Genomic DNA, 25799 nt, shown 5'->3' on the forward strand with positions numbered 1-25799 from the left:
ATTTATGATAAAGATGTTGGAGTCACTGGGGATACAAGGATCATACCTAAATATAATAAAAGTTATTTACAGCAAGCTGACAGCTAACATAAAATTGAATGAAGAGAAACTCAAAGCCTTTCCACTAAAATCAGGAACAAGACAAGGCTGTCCACTCTTTCCATACCTCTTCAATATAGTGCTTGAAGTTCTAACAGTAGCAATAAGACAACATAAGGGAATCAAAAGGATTCGAATTGGAAAGGATGAAATTAAACTTTCGTTATTTGCAGACGATATGATAGTGTACATAAGCGACCCCAAAAACTCTACCAAAGAACTCCGACAGCTGATAAACACCTTTAGTAACGTGGCAGGATACAAGATCAACTCCAAAAATCGGTTGCCCTCCTATACACAAAGGATAAAGAAGCCGAGAGGGAAATCAGAGAAACATCACCTTTCATGATAGCCACAAATAGCATAAAATATCTTGGGGTTACTCTAACCAAGGAAGTGAAAGATCTATTTGACAAGAACTTTAAGGTTTTGAAGAAAGAAATTGAGGAGGATACCAGAAAATGGAAAGACCTCCCCTGCTCTTGGATTGGGAGAATCAACATAGTAAAAATGGCAATTCTACCAAAAGCATCTATAGATTCAATGCAATCCCCATCAAAATCCCATCAAACTTCTTCACAGACCTTGAGAGAACAATAATCAAGTTTATATGGCAAAAGAAAAAACCCAGGATAGCCAAAACAATCTTATACAATAAAGGAACTTCTAGAGGCATTACCATTCCTGACTTCAAACTCTTATTACAGAGCTACAGTATTGAAAACAGCTTGATATTGGCATAAGAACAGAGAAGTCGACCTATGGAATCGAATAGAAGACCCGGATATTAACCCACAAACCTATGAACACCTAATTTTCGACAAGGGAGCTAAAGGTATACAATGGAAGAACAAAAGCATCTTTAACAAATGGTGCTGGCATAACTGGATGTCAACCTGTAGAAGAATGAAAGTAGATCCATATCTATCACCATGCACAAAACTCAAGTCCAAATGGATTAAAGACATCAACATCAATCTGTCCACTTTGAACCTGATAGAAGAGAAAGTGGGAAGTAGTCTACAAGATATAGGCACAGGAGGCCACTTCCTAAGTAGGACCCCAGTAGCACAGACAATAAGAGAAACAATGAATAAATGGGACCTACTGAAACTGAGAAGCTTCTGTAAAGCAAAGGACACTGTCAGTAAGACAAAAAGGCTGCCTTCTGACTGGGAGAAGATCTTCACCAACCCCTCATCAGACAAAGGTCTGATCTCCAAAATATACAAAGAACTCAAGAAACTAGACACTAAAACTCTAATTAACCCAATTAAAAAATGGGGTACTGAACTGAACAGAGAATTCACAACAGATGAACTTCGAATGGCCAGAAGACACTTAAGGTCATGCTCAACCTCCTTAGCGATCAGGGAAATGCAAATCAAAACAACTTTGAGATACCATCATACACCTGTCAGAGTAGCTAAAGTCAAAAACACCAATGATAGCCTATGCTGGAGAGGATGTGGAGTGAGGGGAACACTCATCCATTGTTGCTGGGAATGCAAACTTGTGAAGCCACTGTGGAAATCAGTGTGGTGGTTTCTCAGGAAACTGGGAGTCAACCTCCCTCAGGACCCAGCAATTCCACTCTTGGGAATATACCCAAGAGATGCCCTATCATACTATAAAAGTATTTGTTCAACTATGTTCATAGCTGCACTATTTGTAATAGCTAGAACATGGAAACAACCTAGGTGCCCCTCAATAGAAGAATGGTTAAAGAAGGTGAGGAACATATATATACATTAGAGTTTTACTCAGCGGTAAAAAACAATGACATCTTGAATTTTGCATGCAAATGGATGGAAATAGAAAACGCTTTACTGAGTGAGGTAACCCAGACACAAAAAGAGGAATATGGTATGTACTCACTCATAAGTGGTTTCTAGCCATAGTTAATGGTCTTTGAGTCTAGAATTTGTGATCCTAGAGAAGCTAAATAAGAAGGTGAACCTGAAGAAAATCATATAATTATCCTCCTGGATATTAGAACTAGGCAAGACTGTCAGGCAAACTCGGGTGCATGGGGGGGTGGGGGGTGGTAGTAAGGGAAGATGATCAGGAAGAGGGGAGAGGGGGAGGATTGGGGATGGCTTGGGGGAATGGGAGGGGGGATGGAGGAAGGATGGCTGTGGGAGCAGGGAGCTTTATATCTCAGCTAAGGGAGCCATTTTACGGTTTGCAAGATGTAACATGAGGGCCGGCTTGTTGGGGTATTTGTCCCGCCCGGTAGTCCACAGCCGGCAAACCCCAAAAAAAATCACACACAAGACTCCCTAAGATTATAAACTGATTGGCCCAATAGGTCAGGCTTATTATTAGTCCTTGTAACTTATATTAATCCATTATCATTATCTATGTTAGCCATAATGGCTCAGTACCTTTTCCAGCTGGGCAGCTTACATGTTTCCTCTCCAGTGGTCTGCGCAGGAGTGGCTAAGGGAGTTTCCTCCTCCCTAGCCTTATCCTATTCTCATTGCCCCGCCTCTACTTCCTGTCTGGTTGACCCACCTATACTTCCTGCCTGGCCAATCAGCGTTTTATTAAAATACATGATTGACAGAATACAGACAATTCTCCCGCACCAGCAAGAGACTTGATTCTGGAGGGGTTCCCAGTAAAAATTAAATAAAAAAATAAAAAAAATTAAAAATAAAAAATAATAAAAAAATAATTAAAAAAAGAAAAGAAAACGCTTTACTGAGTCAGGTAAGCCAGACCCAAAAAGAGGAATATGGTATGTATTCACTCATAAGTGGATTCTAGCCATAATTAAAGGTCTTTGAGCCTATTATTCGTGATCCTAGAGAAGCTGGATAGGAGGGTGAACCTGAAGAAAATTCAGGTGTGGGATTATCGATTTCCTGTGTTTTTGTGGGTGTAGCTAACTTCCTTAGATTGGAGTTTTCCTTCTAGTATTTTCTTTTTGGATTTAACATTTTCTTTGACTGATGTATCTATTTCCTCTATTGTATCTTCACTGTCAGAGATTCTTCCTTATATATTTTGTATTCTCTTGTTTATGCTTCTGTAGTTCCTGATAGTTTACCCAGAATTTCCATTTCCAGATTTCTTTTGGTTTGTGTTTTCTTTATTGCTTCTATTTTCAATTTTCAAGTCTTGAGCTGTTTTTTTTCCACCTGTTTGCCTGTTTGATTGCTTTTTCTTGTTTTTTTTTTCCTTATTTATTTATTTGAAGAATTTCCACTTCCTCCCCTCCTCTCAATACCCTCCCACTCCCCCCATTCCCTCTCCTCCTCCCTCACCATTCCCAAGAGCAGTCAGGGTTTCCTGCCCTGTGGCAAATCCAAGTTCCTACCCCCTCCCTCCAGGTCCAGGAAGGTGAGCATCCAAACAGACTAGGATCCCAAAAAGCCAGTCCATGCAGACGAAACAAAACAAGAGCCAGTGCCATTGTCAATGGCTTCTCAGTCAGCCCCCATGTCAGCCACATTCAGAGAATCCGGTTTGATCACATGCTCGTTCAGTCCCAGTCCAGCTGGCCTTGGTGAGCTCTCATTAGATCAGTCCCCTTGTATCAGTGGGTGAATGCACCCTTCGCGGTCCAGACTTCCTTTTTCATGTTCTCCTTCCTACTGCTCTTCATTTGGACCTTGGGGGCTCAGTCCAGTGCTCCAATGTGGGTCTCCTTCTCTATCTCCATCCATCGTCAGATGAAGGTTCCCTCTGGTTCTGCTTTCCTTGTTCATGATCTCCCTTCCTCTGCTTCTCATTTGGACCTAGGGAGTTAAGTCCAGTGTTCCAATATGTGTCTCTGTCTCTATCTCCATCCTTCGCCATATGAAGGTTCTGTGGTGACATGCAAAATATTCATCAGTATGGTTATGGGCCAAGGCCAGCTCAGGTACCCTCTCCTCAAAAGTGATGAAGAAGAAAAAATCCTTCAAGATCAAGTCTCAATAATGAATATATGCCCCCAAATAGAAAAGCATCCTCATTCATAAAAGAAACATTACTAAAGCTTAATCACACATCAAGCCCCACACACTAATAATGGGAGACTTCAACATGCACTCTCACCACTGGACAGGTCTGGCTGACAGAAACTTAGCACAGAAATAAAGAAACTAACAGATGTTATTACTCATATGGGCTTGACAGACATCTATAGAACATTTAACCCAAACACAAAAGAATATACCTTCTTCTCAGCGCCTCATGGATCTTTCTCTAAAATAGACCACATATTCAGTAACAAAGCAAACAAACAAACAAACAAAAAAGAAACAAAAAAAAACCTGAAATAACCCCCTGTGTCTTGTTGAATCATCATGGCATAAAGTTAGAATTCAACAACATTAATTACAGAAAACCCACAAACTCCTGAAAACTGAGCAATGCCCAAATGAATCACCACGGGGTCAAGGAAGAAAGAAATTAAAGACTTCTTAAAATTCAATGAAATAAAAATGACCGCACAACATATTCAAACTTATGGAACACAATGAAAGCAGTGCTAAGAGGAAAGTCTGTAGCACTAAATGCGTACATAAAGAAGCTGGAAAAAAAATCCCACACTAGAGAATTAACAGAACACCTGGAAAGCTCTAGAACAAAAAGTCACCCAGGAGAACTAGATGACAGGAAATAATCCAACTGAGGGCTAAAATCAACAAATAGAAACAAAGAAAATGATACAAAAAAAATGAGACAAAGAATTGGTTTTTCAGAAAATCAACAAAATAGACAAGCCTTTATCCAAAAAGCAAAGAGAGAACATACAAATTAACAAAATCAGAAATGAAAAGGGGGACATAACAACAGACAGGGAGGAAATACAGAAAATCATTAGGTCATATTTTGAAAACCTGTACTCCACAAAATTGGAAAACTTGAAGGAAACTGACAATTTTCTGGATAAATATCACTTACCAAAATTAAATCAAGACCAGATAAGCAAATTAAATAGATCTATAACCAGTAAGGAAATAAAAACAGTCATCAAAAGTCTCCCAACCAAAAAAAGCCCAGGGTCAGATGGTTTCAGTGTAGAATTCTACAAGAGCGTCAAAGAAAAATCTAATACCAACACTCCTCATATTGTTTCACACAACAGAAACAGAAAGAACATTGCCAAACTCTTTTCACAAGGCTACAATTACTCTGATACCCAAACCACACAAAGACACAACTAAGATAGAGAATTACAGATTAATCTCCCTTGTGAACATTGACACAAAGATATTCACTAAAATACTGGCAAACCAAATCCAAAAACACATCAGAAAAATTGTCCACCATAACCAAGCAGGCCTCATCCCAGAGATTCAGGGATGCTTCAACATAAGAAAATTCATCAATGTAATCCGCCATATAAACAAACTGAAAGGGAAAAAAAACACATGATTATCTTCGTAGATGATGAAAAAGCCTTAGACAAAATTCAATACCCCTTCATGATAAATGTCTTGGAGAGATCAGGAATACAGGGAACATACCTAAAGATAATAAAGGCAACAAACAGCGAGTCAACAGTCAACATTAAAATAGAGAGAAACTCAAAGTGATTCCATTAAAATCATGAAAAAGACAAGTTTGTCCACTCCCTCCATATCTATTCAATATAGAACTTGAAGTTCTAGTTAGAGCAGTAAGACAATAAAAGGAGATCAAGAGGATACAAATTGGAAGGGAAAAAAATCAAACTTTCACTATTTGCAGATGACATGATAACATACATGAGGGACCCCAAAAATTCTACAAGGTAACTCCTACAACGGATAAACACCTTCAGTAATGTAGCAGGATATATGATTAATCAAAAAAAAAGTAGGCCTTCTATATATAGATGATAAACAAGCTGAGAAAGAAATCAGAGAAACATCATCTTTACAATAGTTACAAATAACATAAAATATCTTGGAGTAATGCTAACCAAACAAGTAAAGAACCTGTATGACAAGAACTTTAAATCTTTGAAGAAAGAAATTGAAGAAGACATCACAAAATGAAGAGATCTCCCATGCTCTTGGAGGTAGGATTAACATAATGAAAACGGCAATCTTACCAAAAGCAATCTACAGATTCAGTGCAATCCCAATATAATTCATCACAGACCTCCAAAAAAACAATACTCAACTTCATATGGAAAAACAAAAAATCCAGGATAGCTAAAACAATCCTGTACAAGAAAGGAACTTCTGGAGGTATCACCATCCCTGACTTCAAGCTCTACTATAGAGCTATAATAATGAGAAAAGTTTAGTATTGGCATAAAAACAGACACATGGACTAATGGAATAGAATCGAAGACATTGACATAAATCTGCACACCTATCAACACCTGATTTTTGACAAAGATGTCAAAAATATACAATAGAAAAAAGAAAGTATCATCAACAAATGGTGCTGGCATAACTAGATGTCGACATGTAGAAAAATGCAAAATGATCATATCCATTGCCCTGTACAAAACTCAAGTCCAAGTGGATCAAAGACCTCAACATAAAACCAGTTACACTGAAGCTGACAGAAGAGAAAGTAGAAAGTATCCTTGACATTGACACAGATTACTTCCTGGATATAACACCAGTAGCACAGACACTGAAAGCAACAATTAATAAATAGGACCTCCGGAAACTGAAAAGCTTCTGTAAGGCAAAGAACATTGTCATAAGACGAAAAGGCAGCCCACATAATGGGAAAAGATCTTCACTAATCCCACATCTGACAGAGGACTGATATCCAAAATCTATAAAGAGCTTAAGAAACTATACATCAAAATACCAAATAGTCCCATTAAAAAAAAAATGGGGTACAGATTTAAACAGAATTCTTAACGGAAGAATCTTGAATGCCCAAAAGACATTTAAAGAACTGTTCAATATCCTTAGCTATCAGGGAAATACAAATCAAAACAACTCTGGGATACCATCTTACACCTATCAGAATGGTTAAGATCAAAAATGCTAATGAAAGCTTATGCTGGAGAGGAATGCAGAGTAAGGGGAACACTCCCTCATTGCTGGTGGGAGTGAAAACTTATATAGCCACTTTGGAAATCAATATGGCATTTTCAGAAAATTGGGAACCATTCTACTTCAGGACCCAGCAATACCACACTTGGGCATATATCCAAAGGATGTTCAATCATACCTCATTATTTATTTTATCCTTTCTTTGCTATTCTTATTGGTATGTAGGAGCTTTTATTTTAAATTAGCTATTACTCTATCTTGTTTGTTCTTACAATGTGGTTATCACTGCTTATTTTCTTCTGAATAGTGCTAGGGATGAAACCCAAATGTCTAGAATGTGTTAGGCAGGGACACTGCCACTAAATCACATTCTGAATCTAACTGAGAAAATTCATCTAACTCGGGGCAAGTCTCATCTTGCATGAACCTTATCATATACTGTCATATAGAGAGAGACATAGATAAAGAAATTTGACTTAGATCTCCTGCAAGAGCAGTAAGCACTCTTAACTACAGACCAAGCTCTTCAGCCCTCTATTATTTTTTTTCTTGTGTTTATTCCAGGTTCTTGTTTTTTTTAAGACCTTGAGAATGCATTTAGTTGATGTTTTGTTTCTTTGTTAATGTGGATATTTTAATAACTATAAAGTTCCCTCTTATAACTTTCTCTACTCTAGTCCATATATCTTGGAGTGTTACATTTAATTTAGATCTAATATTTTTCTTTTCTTATTTTTTTAAAAAACTATATTTTGTTTTTTGATTTATCCTTTCACAAGCATCAAGAGAGAGAGAGAGAGAGAGAGAAGGAAAAGAACGAAAAAGAAAGCCTGTGTTTTTCCCATGCTCAGGATACCACCCAGTGTCTCAGTTGATTTCCTATTGTCTGCAAGATGTAGTAATCTCAGTTACTACTCCAGCACTATGTCTGCCTGCATGCCACCAAGCTCCCCACTATGATGATAATGGACTAAACCTCTGAAACTAATAGTTTCAGAGTGAACTTCTGGAAACTATTAAATGTTTCCTTTATAAGAGTTACCATGGTCATGGTGTCTCTTCACAGTAATAAAAACCCTAAGTAAGAAAAGCATGTATTTAGCCTTTATACAGCTAAAAATATCTAGTCTATTTGACAGAAAAACAAAAACGAACCAATTTACAATTCACTCAAATACAGTTAAGTATAAGTAGATTTGTAATAAATCTAAAATAATCATTGGACATTATATGTAATATTAGTATTCTGATGGCCACAAATGTCTGTTACTTCATTAAAACTAAAAACTTAACCTTTAGGGAAGATTTCATAACAGTATTTAATATGGTTAATAATGGTTTCACAAAGACTTCTAAAAAAATCTATCAGCATAATTGCAACACTTTCATAATTGATCACTATTTATGTGTTTTATAGGACCACACTTACCTTCACACTTTTCAAGAATTTGAACTGTTTCTCCTATTTCTAAGACCAGTCCTTGAGGGACAGAACCTCGAAAGCTGCATATCACTAGAAAAGCAAAGATAAATATATCAGTTAGTATTATTAAAATACTTATGGTCAGAGTCACTGAATTAAGCACTGAATGTTCAATATAAATGCTCCATTATTCAATAATTTCTGTTTAATGTGTAATGGTCAATATATTGCAAAAGGCAGTATCATTAAACAAGCCAGAAAATTATATACATTGTGGCAAAATTATTATTCCTGAGTGGTGTGCATGTGCTCTTAAATAAAAACATTTCATGTATAATGACTCTTCCTGTCCCCCAGATTGACCTATATTCACATACCCTCTCCGAGCAAACATGTTAGTAATCCTGGTTAACAGAATGGCCAACCTGCAGACCAAGAATTCAGGCCCAGTATCAGAACTGACTCTATGGATGGAACTCAAAATCTACAATGACAGGTTAGCTGCTGAACAATATTGTAGACGACAAGCTGAGCCAACTTCCATACCAGCCCTCACGACCCTCCAAACCCTAAAAATAAAAAAATAAAAAAATCTACCACCCACATGCTAGCGAAAGCAAAGACCAGGCCATCTAAGAACTCTGTCATTAAGGCCACTGGCAGAACATCCCAGGTGATCGACCTAAACTCTCTAGACAGAGAGACTGATAGTGTTTGCTATCACAGCAAACATGTAAAGATTGAAGGAAAAATACTTCTTTCTTCAAATTCAGGCCAAATCCAAAAAGATCACAAATAATTAGGGAAACATAAAACTGCTACCAAAGGCATAAAACAAAGTACCACTGCCTGACTAAATAAACAGGACTAGATATGTGACACCACTTATCATTTAGGCACTCAGCATGCAGAGGTGTAATAAGCCAGACATTGATGAAGCTAGTCTAAAGAGACACATGTATCCCTCATTCTATGAGACAACTCAAAGGTCAACAATGGACCTCCCCAAGAATCTCTAGCTGGAAAAAGTAAAAGGCCAAAGCCTGGCCCAGTCAAATTTTTCTTTCACAAAATAGAAGACGATGAGTGGCTCTTATTCTTGTTGGTGGGAGAATTTGGAAATGGACTCAGAAGGAAACTCAAGGACCATGTTAGAATTTGAGAAAAGAGAAATAAACTGGCTCATTGGTCTAGGAATATGATCCTTGCTTTGAGTCCAAGAAAAAAAGATAAATAGAGCAGACAGGCTAAATGTTGGCAGCTGTTGGGGAAAAAGAGAAAAACCAATGTAATTCACAAAAAGATACTGAACTTAAGGACTCTGGTTGCTGCACTATTAAACTCAGTATTTACATCTGTAGAAAGAATGGTCTTATGATACAGACATAGATACACTATGTAACTCTGACAGATGTAATATGAAGAAAATGCTACTGGAGATTTTGTTCACATTTTGGTTTTACATATACATATTTACTGTAATCAGCAGCATATAACATCTTCAATATCAATTTAAGAGCTTGTTTTTTCCTGTCTGCTTTTTGATAAAAGAATCCCATTCCTGTGATACAAGGGATTAGAGCAGCAGCCCTCCCCACCTTTGCTTGAGGATTTCCTTCATTTTTCTTGTTCAAAAAGTTACATTTCCTTGGCATATGAAACCTAACGAAAACACAGGTATTGGAATAGACTGTGATTTTACATACTTTAAATTGCAATGCTGTGTCTTCTTCCTTCAGTTGTGTTACTGTGCTTAAGGTGTTTGATGAGCTGTATGTAAACTCTTTCTAAAAATGAACCTAATATTCTAATGATAAAACACTTCTAGAATAAATACGTATCTTCATTAACCTGTGTCCTTTAATTTCAAAATCTAGTTTTAACTTAAATTCATCTATTACCTAGTTAAACAGAACCATGGATACTGCGAGGAAACAGCTACAGTCTACCCCTCCTTTCTTTTTGCCTAATCTATTTTAAAGAAATGTCCTAATGACTACAATTCAATGTACTATTCATTCAAATTTACATAGCTAGGTAAAAGCAAAGCAAACACTTTCTTACAAAACCCAATCTCTGTAAAGTCTGTCTCTGCAGTTCACACTACCTACTTTTCAATTACTGCTCCCTAAGAGTCAACAACTTAGTATTTTGACCTGATTTTTGGTTTGGAAATGTGGCTGTACTTGTGTATCTTGAATTATCTCTCAATATAGGTATGATTTGGGAGATTTCATTAGAAATTACAAGGTGGTAATTCAACTGTGCAAGTTTTCATTTTTCTAAACTACTTAAAAATATCATTCAATTAGAAACTTGATCTGGTTATTGTTACAGGAAAAAAAAAACAAAATGTTTTTTCTAACATTTTGATATTTGTAAAAGTCTTAAAAATAGTCATGAGTTTAAAAGTTTGGCCTCGTTTAAGTTTTCAAGATTCAAAAAGTAAGTAACAGATGCCCAAAATATACTCTAAAACTCAGCGTTTTTCCTAGTCATAAACTAATAACACTATCAACAACTGAGGATTATAAGGATGTTAAAAAAAAAGTTGACTGCTCAGTTTCTCGGATCTGAAAATATAGATGGTTATTTTACAATTGTCTGTTAGAAACCTGAGAAAAATGCAAGACTGTCTGAGTCCCTAAATGGTTATGTTAGTCTTCTGCTGTCACTTTAAGAACTAGCCACGCCCACCCCAGCCACTTCTGACCCCACCTCCACCCGCCCCCATCTTCTCTCGTGTGTGTGTGTGTGTGTGTGTGTGCGCGCACGCGCACGCGCGCACGATGTGCGTGTATGTGTGTGTGTCTTTGTTCTATGTTTGTCTGTTTTTCTTTCTTTAAGTAATAAATGTCTAGTTTTATGTATAGCCTTATGTCCATTTACTCTGCCGTCCACCGCATCCAGCCGCCTGACTCTGCCGCTCGCCCGGGGACCCTAACTCCCCCGGCTGCATGGCGCTGCCACCCTGGAGATCTTGCGGGGACTCACAGCCACTAGCAGCTGCTCCGCGAGCTGCCCAGGACATCCCATCATATTATTATTTTTAAAAAGAACAATAGGCTACATGCCATTTTATGGCATTTCAAAACTTAAGTATGAATACTGTTCTGATAATAACAGTTTATGCTTAATTTAAAAGAGAAGATTTTTTGAGTTTTTGTTTGTTTTTCATTTTATAATGTTTCAGATGTGGGTTACTTAGGAATATACCTTAGCAAACATGAAATCCATTTAAGTATCTGTGTTAAAGTCTTAAAGAACTGCTTGTAGTGATATTTCATTTGTATTTTATTAAAAAAAAAAAGCTTGTCTGAAAATCAGAATGGAAAACAGCCACACTAGTCAGCCATACAGGCCAAGCAGTGGTGGCACACACCTTTTAATCCCAGCAGGCACACTAGTTAGCCATAGAGGCCGGGCAACAGTGGTGCATGCCTTTATGCCAGCACTAGAAAGGAATATAAGACAGTTTGAGACAGGAACTTACTTTCTTTCAGGCTGAAGATTTCACAAAGGTAAGAGCTCTCTAGTGGCTTGGCTGCTTTGCTTTTCTGACCTCAGGTTGAACCCCAATATCTGTCTCTGGGTTTTTATTATTCGTGCTAATTTTGGCAACCAACATTTGGGGTACAAATTCAAGAAAAAGCCATTTCCCTGAGGCTTTTTAGTCACCAGCTGTTGACGGAGACTGTTGGTTTCCTGGCTGCTCAGACCAAAATAATCACTCAGAAACTATACTAATTACAACACTGTTTGGCCAATGACTCAGGCATATTTCTAGTTAGCTCTTACATCTTGAATTAATCCATTTCTTTTCATCTATTACCATGAGGGTGTGGCCTGCAGGCAAGGTTCCAGCATGTCCTTCTTATACAGCATCATGGCATCTCTCTGATTCTGTCAACTCTCTCTCTCTATCTCTGTTCAGATTTCCCACCCGGTTTTGCTCTAAGCCATTGGATGAAACAGCTTTATTCATCAACTAGTAAAAAGCAATACATAAGCAGAAAGACACACCACATCAACAGGCACAGGCTAGAGCTGCATGTGGGGCTCCAGCCCTACCTGGCAAGGCTTTCTCTTCTTTACTTCCCAAGCCTCTGGGTGTGTTTAGGATTTTCCTCTTGAAACCTCTCTGAAACAGTCTCCAGCTGTTATTCAAACTCCTGAAGCACCTGGGCTCCAAATGTCACATGATTGACCCACCCTAGACTGGTTGGTTCTGCCTTCAGGCAACCCCCCACCCCACCTCTGCAACAATCCCCTGAGCATTTTTCAGACCGCCAGCTTGTTCATTCCTGCACTCACATGCTCACGCGCTCTCTCTATGTCTATCTCTCTCTTTCTTTCTCTACCACCGACTGTGGCCTCTCCCTGAACCCGTCTCAGACTGCTGCCAAGCTAGGTAGCAGCCTTGAAACCCAGTCAGGCTTTTACTGTTGTATGCAGCAGCAATAAGCCTCACATCTTCATCAACATCGATGTTTGATTGGAAGCATCACCCCAGCCCCTGGCACCCCTATACCCAAACAGTCTGGGATATTTGGTTGGAAGTGTCACCCTTGCCCCTGGAATCCATATACCCAAAGAGTCTGGAATGTTTGGGTGGAAAGTTCCATTCCAAGCCCTCTCCCAAGAGTTGCCTCAGTCCAGACTCTGAGAAAGCCCACCAAATGAAGGCCCCTCCCCAGAGATGCTTAAGACCACTCCCACAAGGTATTTAAACTGCCCCCAGAGACCAAACATGTGGTTTTCTGGTCTCCTTCCCTGGCTCTTCTCTGGGGGGCTAGAAAGCCACCCAGGAGCGTTGGTATCCATTAAACCTGAGTTTTTTCTAATTTGGTTTGATTTGGTTGATTTGGATTATTGCATTGGCGGAGAGGTTTACTGGAGTGCAAAAACTCTTAATTTAGTAGATTTGCTACGACAATTGGGAATTCTTAAAGGGAGGAATTAGTTAAAAGAGAAGTTTTTTCCCATATTAAAAAATGGGGAAAACCATTACAATGAAGGGTTTTGGGTCTCTACATGATAATATGCTAGACAGTTTGAAAATGGAATGATAAATGAGAAGATATCTAATTTAAATGAGATTTATGTAACATCAATTGTAAACATTATCAGCATTATCATTTTTGTCTTATTACTAAAACAGCTGGTTAATTTGAGTGCTAAGATACAGGCCTTAGAAAAACCTAATAAAACATATCACAGAGATGTTCAAATCCAGACAAAGTATTGTAATTGTAATTTCAGCAATGCATTAAAAGAATAGAGAAGAACAGCATGTTTTCAGACAACCAACCTTAATATGTCCAGTAACCTTACAGGAATTGCCAAATGGCAGAGGCTCTGTTACAGCTAACTGGACTCCTGTGCCAATATTAAATTTAAGAAGATTCAAGGAAGCAATAGTCTCATATGGCACGCATTCACATTTTGTGAAGTAAATGTTAAACTCATGGTCAGTTTGTAACAGAATTATCCAAAGAAACTGGATAGAGTTGGTTAATTTTTAGAGCCGGGTCCACAATTACAATGGAATACCTGGTTCAAAGAACAGGCTAAGATTATTGAACAATGAAGTAAAGTTAAACGTAGGGAAATCTTGCAAGATCAAATTCTTGGAGAAGGAATTTATACTACTACAGATTATGCTATTATAGAAAGGCAAACTGTATATGATGACCACACCCAGTATTTTTGCAACTCAGCAGCTATGAATGTTTGGGACAGAAGTGGAGAAATACAAAAGAAAACTGAGTCATTTACTAAAGCTACACAGGGCCCAAAAGAAGCCTTTATAGATTTCTTACAAAGACTAACTTCAGCAGTAAACAGAATGATACCAAATTCAGAAGCTAGGCAAATAATAATTGAATCTCTACCTTTTGAAAATGCCAGTTCTCTATGCAAAAGCTTAATTAGGCCATTAAAGGAAAGGTCAGCACCTTTGGAGGAATGGATTCATGATACTATCATTGACTCTCCTGATCATGATGATACATAGATAGGAGAGGTGATTTCCAGAGGCTTGAGGAAAAATCAAAATGTCAAATGTTATAAATGTGGCAAAAAATAAAAGAGGTCACCTTAAAAGAGACTGTAGACAGGGCTTCCTAGAAACAATGTTTTTTCTAAGAACAATCCATTCACAACATCCCTCCTTTCTGGATTATGTAGAAGGTATGTCAAAGGCAGGCAATGGACTAATAAATGTAGGTCAAGGAATCCTTTGCTGTCAGGAAACTCCATGAGGGCCTCTCACAGGCCCCTATGCCAAATCCAGTTCAGTCGTTTTCTGCTATTGTAGAGGGAACTCCTTCCCAGAGCAATTAAAGAACCTAATGCCTATTGTAAGAAACCATGCTGCTCTGGATAATAGAACAGATCTAGGAGAGAGAACAAAAAAAAAAAATCAGAGAAACCATAAAGCAAGTATTTTGGCAAAGTTCTATAAACAAACAAAAATCAAAGTTAAAAATGAATGAATTTGTCATTGAAGGTCTATACATACAGGTGCAGATGTAGCAATAATTTCATCAGAATCTTGACACCAAAATTGGCCTCTTCAGAACATACATGTTCAGTTTATAGGGATCAGAACTGTATCTCAAGTGAAGCAGAGTGTGAGAGGAGTTAAATGTATAGAGCCAGAAGGACAGAGATGACTATTAAAACTATATGTAGCTAACATAGCAATGAATTTGTGGGGACATGATTTGTTACAGCAATGGAATACTCAGATTAACATTTCCCCAATCTTAGAAATGAGCCATAAATTATATTAGAAGATATTATAAAGAACAGTCACCGACCATTCAGATTGTACAAGAACAGGGCACAACAGCTGTTGATATTTCACAGGAACCAACAGTCCTGTCTTTAAAATGTTTGTCAGACAAACATGTATGTGTTGCAACAATGGCCTTTAACAACAGAGAAACTGCAGGACTTAGAACAGCTGATATAGAAGCAGTTAAATGTTCAGCACATTGAAGAATCAACCAGCCCTATATTTGTTGCTCAATTTTCCTGTTTTTGTTGTTAAAAAGAAATCTTGAGAAATGGAGAATGGTTACAGATCTAAGAGCTGTTAACAAGGTGATTCAGCCAGTGGGCTCTCTATAGTCTGGAATTCCCCTTTGCCTTCCCTATTGCCTAAAGAATGGACTCTTATAATTACTGTTTCTCTGTTTAATTTATTGTTTGAAGGGGAAGCTCAGCCAATCACATTTGGCTAGGGTGTGGCTGCCTGGGGCAAAGGAAGAAGCACCTGGGGATTGGGTGTCTGCCCATTGTTTTCTCTCTTTCTCTGTGTGAGTCTCTCTTTATCCCAATTATTAAAATTATATTCCTTGGTTTTGAGCTAGTCTGGTTAATTCTAACATTTGGCGCCCCACCACGGAGCCTTTTGGAGCCCTTTAAGGCTCTAGACATTTCATCCCGCCCCCCCACACACCGGGCAGCAGGGATTTGGCGTTGGGCTCTTTCCTGTTCCCATTACTGAGGGTTCCTCTGCTGATTAATACGCTTAAATTCAGTGGGTCACCACGTTTGATCTGTGTCCCAGCTGCGTGCAGCTTTCCCGACCAAGAGTGAAGGAGCCTAGAGCAACAAATTCGCGTGCCTCGAGTCCCACACCCGTTCAGCGCACCCCGCTGTCAGCAGCTCGCTTCCAGCCAGAGACAAGCAGTTGCTGCTTGCGCTGAGCCTGAGCCCCCAGCACAGCAGCTTATCAGCCAGGCACGCCCAGTACCGCCACTTCCCGGCGCCCACCACTCGGCTGTAGTTATGTAATCCACACAGCAACCGGTCTGTGAGTTTAACCTCTGAATTTGAGTGTATTTCAGAATTTTTTTTTCCCAGTTCTCATTTGCCCACCACGTGGATTCAGGTGCACCCCGCCACCTACTGGCAGGCAACAGTCATTACACCTACTCTTGATTTGAAAAAAGGTACAGGTAAACAAAACTGCAGGTATGGCAGACAATCTAACCATTCAAGGCTTTCAAAACTTTTTCACTGGGGGCTGGAGAGATGGCTCAGTGGTTAAGAGCATTGCCTGCTCTTCCAAAGGTCCTGAGTTCAATTCCCAGCAACCACATGGTGGTTCACAACCATCTGTAATGAGGTCTGGTGCCCTCTTCTGGCCTGCAGACATACACACAGACAGAATATTGTACACATAATAAATAAATAAATAAATAAATATTTAAAAAAAAACAAAACTTTTTCACTTACACTATGGGTGAGATTTTACAAGATGCTTAAGATATCCCCCTTGCTTGGCTAGTTCTTGGGCTTACCATTTTTCTCATATTCAGCAGTTTTTTCATAATATGGTTTGACAATAGGAAAATGATGCAGTCTTTACAGACTGACTTCAGAATTCTTAGAAAAGAAGTTGAAAATCAAAGGAAGGGCACAACCATCTTGCCTGACAATTTTCAGTCGGCTGAGGTAATTTCAAAAACAATTCAGACTGACACCAACCTCCTCAAGAAAGAGATTGGAGTTCTCAAGGAGGAGACTAGATCTTTGTCTAAAATGACTCTGTCAACTGAGCTAAATTTTGATAAGATGCAGTCTAATATGAATTCAAGAAGAGATTCGCTGCTCTGGTGGAGGAAATGGCTGATTTGGCTCATAAAATCCAGTCCATGACTGCAGGTGCTGAAACATTATTTGAGAGTATTCGAACTGCTGAATGTATCAATCAGACTTTGTCAAAAGGGTATGATAGATTGATTGACAGATTGTCCATCCAAGAAGGCACGATACATGCTATGAGGATTATGTCCAAGGATGAGATATTATCTCTAATGGACAGACTTCATACCTTAGAATCCTCAATGAAGGCATTAGAGCATAATACTGGACAGGAGATTCAGGCCTTGCAGAAGGCAATGGTAAACAGATTTGAAAAGACTGAGGAAATTATAGACTTTGATGAACAGGAACAAAAGGTAGAAAGGCAAAATTTGACTCCATCAGTACATAAAACTCTCCAGGATAGCTTCCCTAGAGTTCCACCTGCCTTTCTAGTAATAACATCAAAAAAGGTAGCCGGCTCCAAAAACCCTAAGATCATCAAGGAACATACATGGGAGCCAGTACATATGAGTGATCTGAAAGAAATTAAACAAGCGATTGTGAATTATGGACTACATTCATCCTTTGTTAGAGAGATGGTCAAAACCTAGACTTTCAGTAATAAGGCCATGCCTCACGATTGGGCTCAATTAACCTCAGCTGTCCTAGAGAGCGGATCTCAGTTGCATTGGAGATGCCTTTTCAAAGAGGATAGACTTTTAGAACAACAGGAAAGAGCAAAAGTAACTGAGATTTCCCTAGATCAAATTCTAGCTGATGGACGTTACTCTGATCCTCAGGACCAAGCTCTTTATGATGACCACATCTTATCCGTATGTGCCACAGCAGCTTTAAAGGCTTGGGACAGGGTTCAGGACCCAGGACAGAGAGTGGAATCATATCTCAGGGTTAAACAGGGTCAGAGAGAACCCTTTAGTGATTTTTTTACAAAGACTAACTAAGGCTGTACAAATAGGAATAACTGACCCAGAAGTCAGACATATAATAATTGAATCTTTGGCCTATGAGAATGCCAACATAGAGTGAAAAAGGATCCTGGGGCCTTTAAAGATCAGATCAGCGCCCTTGGAGGAATGGGTCTTGCATACAATGAATGTTGATACATTTGACTATGGCACTGAAGCATGGGTAGGAGAAGCAATTTCCAATGGTAAGAGAAGGTATCAATACAAATGTTTTAATTGTGGTAAAATGGGACATATGAAAAGGGACTGCAGACAACGGATTTCCAGGAATAATGCCTCTTCTAGGAATAACAGGAACAGGAGGACTCAGCCTTCAGGTTTATGTAGGAGATGTGGAAAAGGCAGACACTGGACAAATGAATGTAGATCAACAAGAGATAGACAAGGCAACCCGTTACCATTGGGAAACGCAATGGGGGTGGGGCCTCTCGCAGGCCCCCATGGCGTATGTGGTCCAGTCATTTCCAGTTACTGTGGAGAACATGTCTCGTCAGGAAAATTAGAAGACCCCATGCCTGCTGTAAAAAGCAATAACGGTCTGAAGGATGAGATAAATGTAGAGAATGAGTCAAGAAATATGGTAAGACAGATGAAACGTATATTCTGGCAGACTTCTATAAATAAGCAAAGACCAAAGCTAAGAGTGTGTATAAATGGCATTTTTATGGAAGGCTTATTGGACACAGGTGCGGATGTAAGTATCATTACTCCAGAATCTTGGCATCCGAATTGGCCTCTTCAGGAGGTAAATGTTCAGTTCCTGGGAATTGGAACCCTATCTCGGGTAAGACAAAGCACAAGATGGGTTGAATGCATAGGGCCAAACGGGCAAATAGGAAAACTAAGGCCATATGTAGCCAATATTGTAGTGAATTTATGGGGTTGTGACCTATTGCAGCAATGGAATACCCAGATTAACATTCCTGATGCTTCTAAAGCTTATATTTCTGAGGAAAATATTAAAAGATATAACAGATGGCTTAATTCTAACTACCAGTTGACCACGCCCTTCAATTGTTTCTTCACTATAACTTTACAAGAAACAGGGAAAAAATCTGCCTTCCCAGTGCCTACTTATAATAATTCTCAGCCTGATAACAGAGATCAATGGAAGATTCTCCCACAGAAAATATTAAATAGCCCCACCCTGTGCCAATATTTTGTAAGGCAGCCATTGGAAATGATATGTAAGCAATTTACTAAATCTATAGTTTACCATTACATGGACAACATTTTGATATCTGATTCAAATGTAGATACTTTAGAAAAAACGTTTAAAGAAGTAAAGAAAATGTTGCCTTTTGGAGGATTACAAATTGCTCCTGAAAAAATACAAAGAAGAGATTCCATTAATTATTTAGGCTATAAAATAGGTTTACAAAAAAATTAGACCCCAAAAGATTCAAATTAGGAGAAATGGATTGCAGACTCTTAATGACTTCCAAAGATTGCTAGGAGACATTTCCCATCTACAGCAAACTATTGGGATAAGTCCAGATGACATGATTAATTTAGACAAAACCTTAGATAGTAACAAGGTCTTAAATAATCCCAGGGAATTATCAGCTGAAGTTGAGAGAGAATTGGTTTTGATCGAAGAGAAATTACAGAAGGTACATGTGAATCATGTGGATCTGAATCTTAACTGCAGTCTGGTCATCTTACCTTCCAAGAATTCCCCTACAGTAATTTTAATGCAGAGAGAAGATATTATCTTAGAATGGATCGTTTTACCACATAAACAGGGTAAAAAATCAAGAACTCATGTGGAAAGGTCTCTGAGTTAATTCCAAAAGAGAGAGAGAGAGAGAGAGAGAGAGAGAGAGAGAGAAAGAGAGAGAGAGAAAGAGACAGACTTCTTAAATTAACAGAAATAGACCCGTTAGAAATTACAGTCCCTTTTTAATAATGATGAAACTGACAAATTATGGGAAGAAAGTAAATCCTGGCAAAGAGTTTGTAGTAAGTTCTTGGGAGAGATTAACAACAACTATTCCAAAAGTAAAAAAATTTAACTTAGATCTAACTGGATCCTTCCTCGCACTGTACAGAACACACCAATAATTGGAGCCCTACATTCTATACTGATGCAAATAAATCAGGAAAGGCAGGCTACAAATCAGAAATTTTAAGTAAAGTAGATCAAAGCCCTTATGATTCTGTCCAAATGTCAGAAATATATGCTATTCTCATGGTACTAAGGGATTTTAAAGAACCTCTCAACATAGTTATCAATTCGCAATATGCCAAGAGTTATTTTGCATATTGGAACCACTTAATTTATACCAGATGATACAGAATTGACTTTATTATTTATTTAGTTACAAGACACAATCAGGAATAGGAATCATCCCATATACATAATATACATTTGATCCCATATGGGTCTGCCAGGTCCTCTAGCACAAGGTAATGCAGAAATTGATCAATTATTGATTGGAAATGTGCTGAAGACCTCAAAATTTCATTAAAAAAAAATCATGTCAATAGCAAAAGTTTAAAAAAAAAACTTCTCCATTACATGGCAACAAGCCAAGAAAATCATTTTTAAAAAATGTACAACTTGTTCTTTATACAACCAAACACCACTACCTGCAGGAAATAACCCAAAAGGTACTCAGAGGAATAAAATCTGGCAGATGGATGTGTTCCATTTTGTAAAATTTGGGAAACTAAAGTATGTACAGCACAATATTATACCTATTCAGGTTTTCAATGTACAACTGCTTTGTGTTTGGAAAGGGTTGATTCGGTAATTGCAGGTTTGCTAGAAGTATGGTCATCATGGGTATACCTGTACAACTAAAGACGGACAGTGCTCCAGCATATGTCTCTAAGAAAATGAAACAGTTTTTGCTTATTATAATAATATTACAGGTATACCACACAATGCTACAGGTCAGGCACTTATAGAAAGATCAAACTATAAAGAATATGTTAAATAGAAAAGGATGGTAAATAACCTCAGAAATAGATTGCATAATGCTTTATTAACTTTAAATTTTCTAAATGCTAATGAGATAGGAACAGCAGTTGCGGAGAGACATTGGATAATAGAAAAACTACAGAATTAAATCAGCTGACATAAAGATGTACTGATCTCAGAATGTAAACTAAGACATGTGTTACATTGGTGAAGGGGCTTTGCCTTTGTTTCCACAGGAGTAAAAAGCTATGGATACCATCAAAATTCATAAAGATTGGATTTGAATGAAAGACACCTATTAATTAGAAGAGATAATAGTTCATCAAACATTGTGGCCATTTAATCTAAACTAACCTCTAACACTAACAAATGATTTTCATTTGATCAGATATAACTTGCCAAAAGAGAAATCTCCCCAAAACTTGGGGTTGGGGAAGGGTATTGTTTCTGTCTTTTCAGGAGAATAAAGGTATCCACCTAAGGAATCTAGAGACCACTGAACAAATAAGGCATCTGAAGAAAAAGGACAAATCATAAAGAAAAAAAGTCTCAAGAAAAAAAGTAAATTATCTATTGGTATATCACATTTCCAACAAAATAAAATTTCATAAATCTTCCCAAATGTTTGTTTCTGCTGTTCTCTATAGACATATAATGAAAATTTTTTTGTAGTCCCAGTCTAATTAAAAATCAAAGCTGGCTTTGGAGTTGGAATGTGGCTCTCTCCTTCTCTAAATCCAAGCATGCTCATTAAAGTGAAATCCAAAATCTCTGTCTCATGTCAGAAGAGCCATCTGGTATGGGACAGAAGAAAAACAAATATTTAAGGACAACATTATTGCCACTAATCTCTGTTGACTGAGGTTTCTGTCCTGCCTGGTCCCGCAGTCGTTAAGTACCAAAGAATCACACAGAGGTTTACATTAGTTATAAACTGATTGGCCCAGTATCTCAGGCTTCTTATTAACTCTTACAACTTATTATATTAGTCCATTATTCTTATCGGTGTTAGCCACGTGGCTTGGTATCTTATTCAGCAGGGCAGTCATATCTTGCTTCTTCTATAGTTCGGACAGGACTGCAGAGGAATGGGCTTCCTTCTTCCCAGAATTTTGTTCTCAGTGACCCACCTCTACTTCCTGTCTGGTTGTCCTGCCTATACTTCCTGCCTGACTACTGGCCAATCAGCATTTATCTAAAATATAACTGACAGAATACAGACCATTGTACCACACCAAATCTCATAACCCTTTGGTTTTATATTGATTAACATCTTTTATTAAGGTATAAGATTTATAAGATTAATATACATATATTTATATATATTTTAAACTTTTTGCTATGATATCAATAGTCATATAGAGTACTAACTCATTCTAGACAAAGGTTTTATCTACCTTCCTGTATATGATACCAGGTTTGAGTCTCTATCAGTTCTCTTTTTTAATTTTTTTATTGCTTTTATGAGCTATACATTTTCTCTGCTCACTCCCTTCCTTCCTCTCCCTCTCTATACCCCCTGTGACCCCCGTGCTCCTAATTTACTCAAAAGATCTTGTCTTTTTCTCCTTCCTAGGTAGATCCATGTACGTCTCTCTTAAGGACCTCTTTGTTGTCTAGGTTCTCTGGAGTTATGAACTGTAGGCTAGTTTTTCTTTGCTTTATGCCTAAAAGTCACTTATGAGTGAGTACATATTATATATGGCTTTCTGGGTCTGGTTACCTCACTCAATATGTTTGTTTTTTCTAGATCCATCCATTTGCCTGCAATTTTCAAGATGTCATCATTTTTTAAACTGTGTAGTACATTTTCCTTATCCACTCTTTGGTTGAGGGGCATTTAGGTTGCTGCCAGGTTCTGGCTATTACAAAGCTGCCATGAACATAGTTGAGCACATGTCCTTGTGGTACGATTGAGCATCCTGTGGGTATATGCCCAAAAGTTGTATTGCTGGGTCTTGAGGTAGAGTGTTTCCTAATTTTCTGAAAAATCGCCATACTGATTTCCAAAGTGGCTGGACCAGTCTGTACTCCCATCAGCAATGCAGGAGTGTTTCCTTTATCCCACATCCTCTCCAGCATAAGTTGTCATCAGTGTTTTGATCTTGGCCATTCGTACAGGTGTAATATGGAAACTTAGAGTTGTTTTGATCTGCACTTCTCTGATGGCTAAGGGTGTTGAACAATTCAGACTGGACAACAAATGATACAGCTACATCTCCCAGGACTTGACAATTAACCCAAGTTTTTCTTTTCAGGATCCCCTAAAGATGCCATTGCCCCCAGATAGCAGCTAGCAGGAAGCAAATTTAAGAATATGATGCCCACATTCCCAAAAGGTGGGATGGGTAGTTTTTGGTCGTTCAGTGGGTTATGGATATTTGTCATTGTTTGGGGGGATTAGTTACAAGTTGTTCTTGGTAATGGTAAGGAAAAACGCTAAACAAAGAAAAATTAGATTCAGGGGTTTTGTTTTGAAAGGAAAAGAGGGGGTATAGATATGATAAGATAAAAAGATAGATTACTGAATCTACTTTTAGAAAGCAACTACTAGTTTTAAATATTTTACATTGGATTAGATTTTTGTATTTTGTATATTGGTACAAATTTGGGATTAATTTTGTTAGAACATACTGTACATACATTACTACTCTTGGTCAAGGTATTGTACCTATACAACTCATTTAACAATGTAATGCAAATTTCTAGTCCTTGAAAATTATTATTACCAACTGTTTAGGATAATAAGGAAATGCTGGTCAGTAGTTAATCACCTATTATAATCAAACTTGTAGTCACATCAGGTATGTTTTCAAGGTAAAACAAAGATATATTTTAGATAAGACAGGTCATCTTCAAACACTTCAGAGATCTACAAAATATGACATTTAAGATGTTTTAATAGCACAGATTTTTTTTAGGACAATGAGATGTGTCTGCTCCTGGCAGCACCAATCTACTTCAGAGAAGAGTTGAAGAAACTCCACATGGACTTTACTTTTTTGTGGCAAAAGTAAGTCACTGGGCAAAAATAAGCCAGTGGGCAAGAAAATGTTCTTGTTTTAACTGCTGACAGTATGCTGTCCTAATTGGACAAGCAAGACAAAAAAAAAAAGTGATTGTCGAACACTGTCAAGACAAAAAGTGACAGTCCTTCAAAATATCCTGCTTCACAGAAAAGTCTGCCAGATATGCTAGGTCTGTAGGTCAAAGATGGATGCCCCAACACCGCAGAGGAACTTTGAGTGACTGTTCAGGCAGCCAGCTGTTTCTGTCATTTCTCACATTTTTTGGAAGTCACTTGCTTGCACTTCCTGCTTGCTCAGTTAATAATATTTTCTTCTTGGGTCTCCAAGAGAGTTGAAGACTAGATAGTTATAGTTTTCCCTGTTTACCAGATACAGAAATCAAGTTACGATAGTAAATTAAGTACAAGACTTTGGATTCACAGGATAGACAAATAAGTATTTTCTCTGAATTTGTCAAAAACAAATGGACAAGACATTGCTGATGTATTTATTGCCTGTATATATTATATATAGTTATTATACTTATTGTATATAGTTTTTCTTATATTAATTATAACCTTTTTTATTTTAGACAAAAAGGGAAAATGTAGTGATATTTCATTTGTAGTTTAATAAATAAAGTTTGCCTGAAAATAAGAATGGAAAACAGGCACACTAGTCAGCCATACAGGCCAGGCAGTGGTGGCACACACCTTTAATCCCAGCAGCCACACTAGTTAGCCATAGAGGCTGGGCAGTTGTGGTACATGCCTGTAATCCCAGCATTAGAGAGGAATATAAATGCTCTCTTTCAGTCTGAAGATTTAATAGAGGTAAGAGATCTCTAGTGGCTTGGCTGCTTTGCTTTTTTTGATCTTCAGGTTGAACCCCAATATCTGTCTCTGGTTTTTATTATTCATGCTACAACTGCTTATAAGCAAGTATCTTAAAAATGATATCCTATGTATCTATATAATTTTCAGAAGCTTATTAGCTATGGATCTGAACTTTATATATTATTTTAAAAATTTACAACATCCAAGGCATACAAAGTTAATGCATTCAAAGTAACCAGTAACTACTATTGCTCAGTCCAGGGCCTTCTCAGCAGTTAAGTATGGCTGACAATATCAGTAGCTGCAACCAGAGCCTGTCTGAGCAATGGGCACAGCAAGACAGAGCATAGTCCTGCTTTCTCTTGACCCCGGGGCAGGCTAAATAGCTTGAGTTAAAGCCCCTGGACATACAGAAATGCAAGACAGCCCTTTACCAGTACCCTGGATGAGAACAAGGAACAACTCATGGAGATTGTGAATTGTGGAAAACTAACAAAGAAATCCCTTCCATCCATGCAATTGTAACTAATCAGCTCTTTTAAAACTTTTTAACTTCCACAAATGATAGACTTTTTTCAAGCTGCACTGGACTTTTTAATATTTTTCTTTAGTTCACTTAGATACTAACCAAATGGAACCTGCTTAAAATGGATAATGATGGACCTTTGGAGATCTTACCTATCTAATGTAAAAATGACTGGCGAGATGGCTCAGTGATTAAGAGCACTGGCTGTTGTTCTAAAAGACCAGAAATGAATCCCAGCAACCACATGGTGGCTCATAACCATCTATAACTCCATTTCCGGGGGATCCAACATCCTCTTCTGATCTTCAAGGGCACTGCATGCATGTGGTACATGGTCATACAAGCAGGTAAAACATCCATATACATAAAATAATTTTTTAACTTTTTTAAAGTTTCATTACATATGCTATAATGTTGACCTCCTCGTGCCTTATAGGCGAAGGCATTGGC

The 25799-nt window shown here is 38.0% G+C and overlaps 1 protein-coding gene across 7 annotated transcripts in view; it reads right to left on the reverse strand.

Annotated features, from left to right (window-relative positions):
• Dock3 (dedicator of cytokinesis 3) overlaps window positions 1-25799 on the reverse strand; it is a 389362-nt gene that overhangs the window by 335009 nt on the left and 28554 nt on the right. For all 7 annotated transcript variants that reach the window (XM_085689689.2, XM_085689687.2, XM_085689686.2 and 4 more), the window contains exon 2: window positions 8473-8556. In XM_085689689.2, the coding sequence (XP_085545815.1) occupies window positions 8473-8556 (84 nt within the window). The remainder of the gene's footprint in view (window positions 1-8472; window positions 8557-25799) is intronic.

This window comes from Myodes glareolus, chromosome 4, assembly GCF_982192425.1.
Source record: "Myodes glareolus chromosome 4, mMyoGla1.1, whole genome shotgun sequence".
NCBI lineage: Eukaryota > Metazoa > Chordata > Mammalia > Rodentia > Cricetidae > Myodes > Myodes glareolus.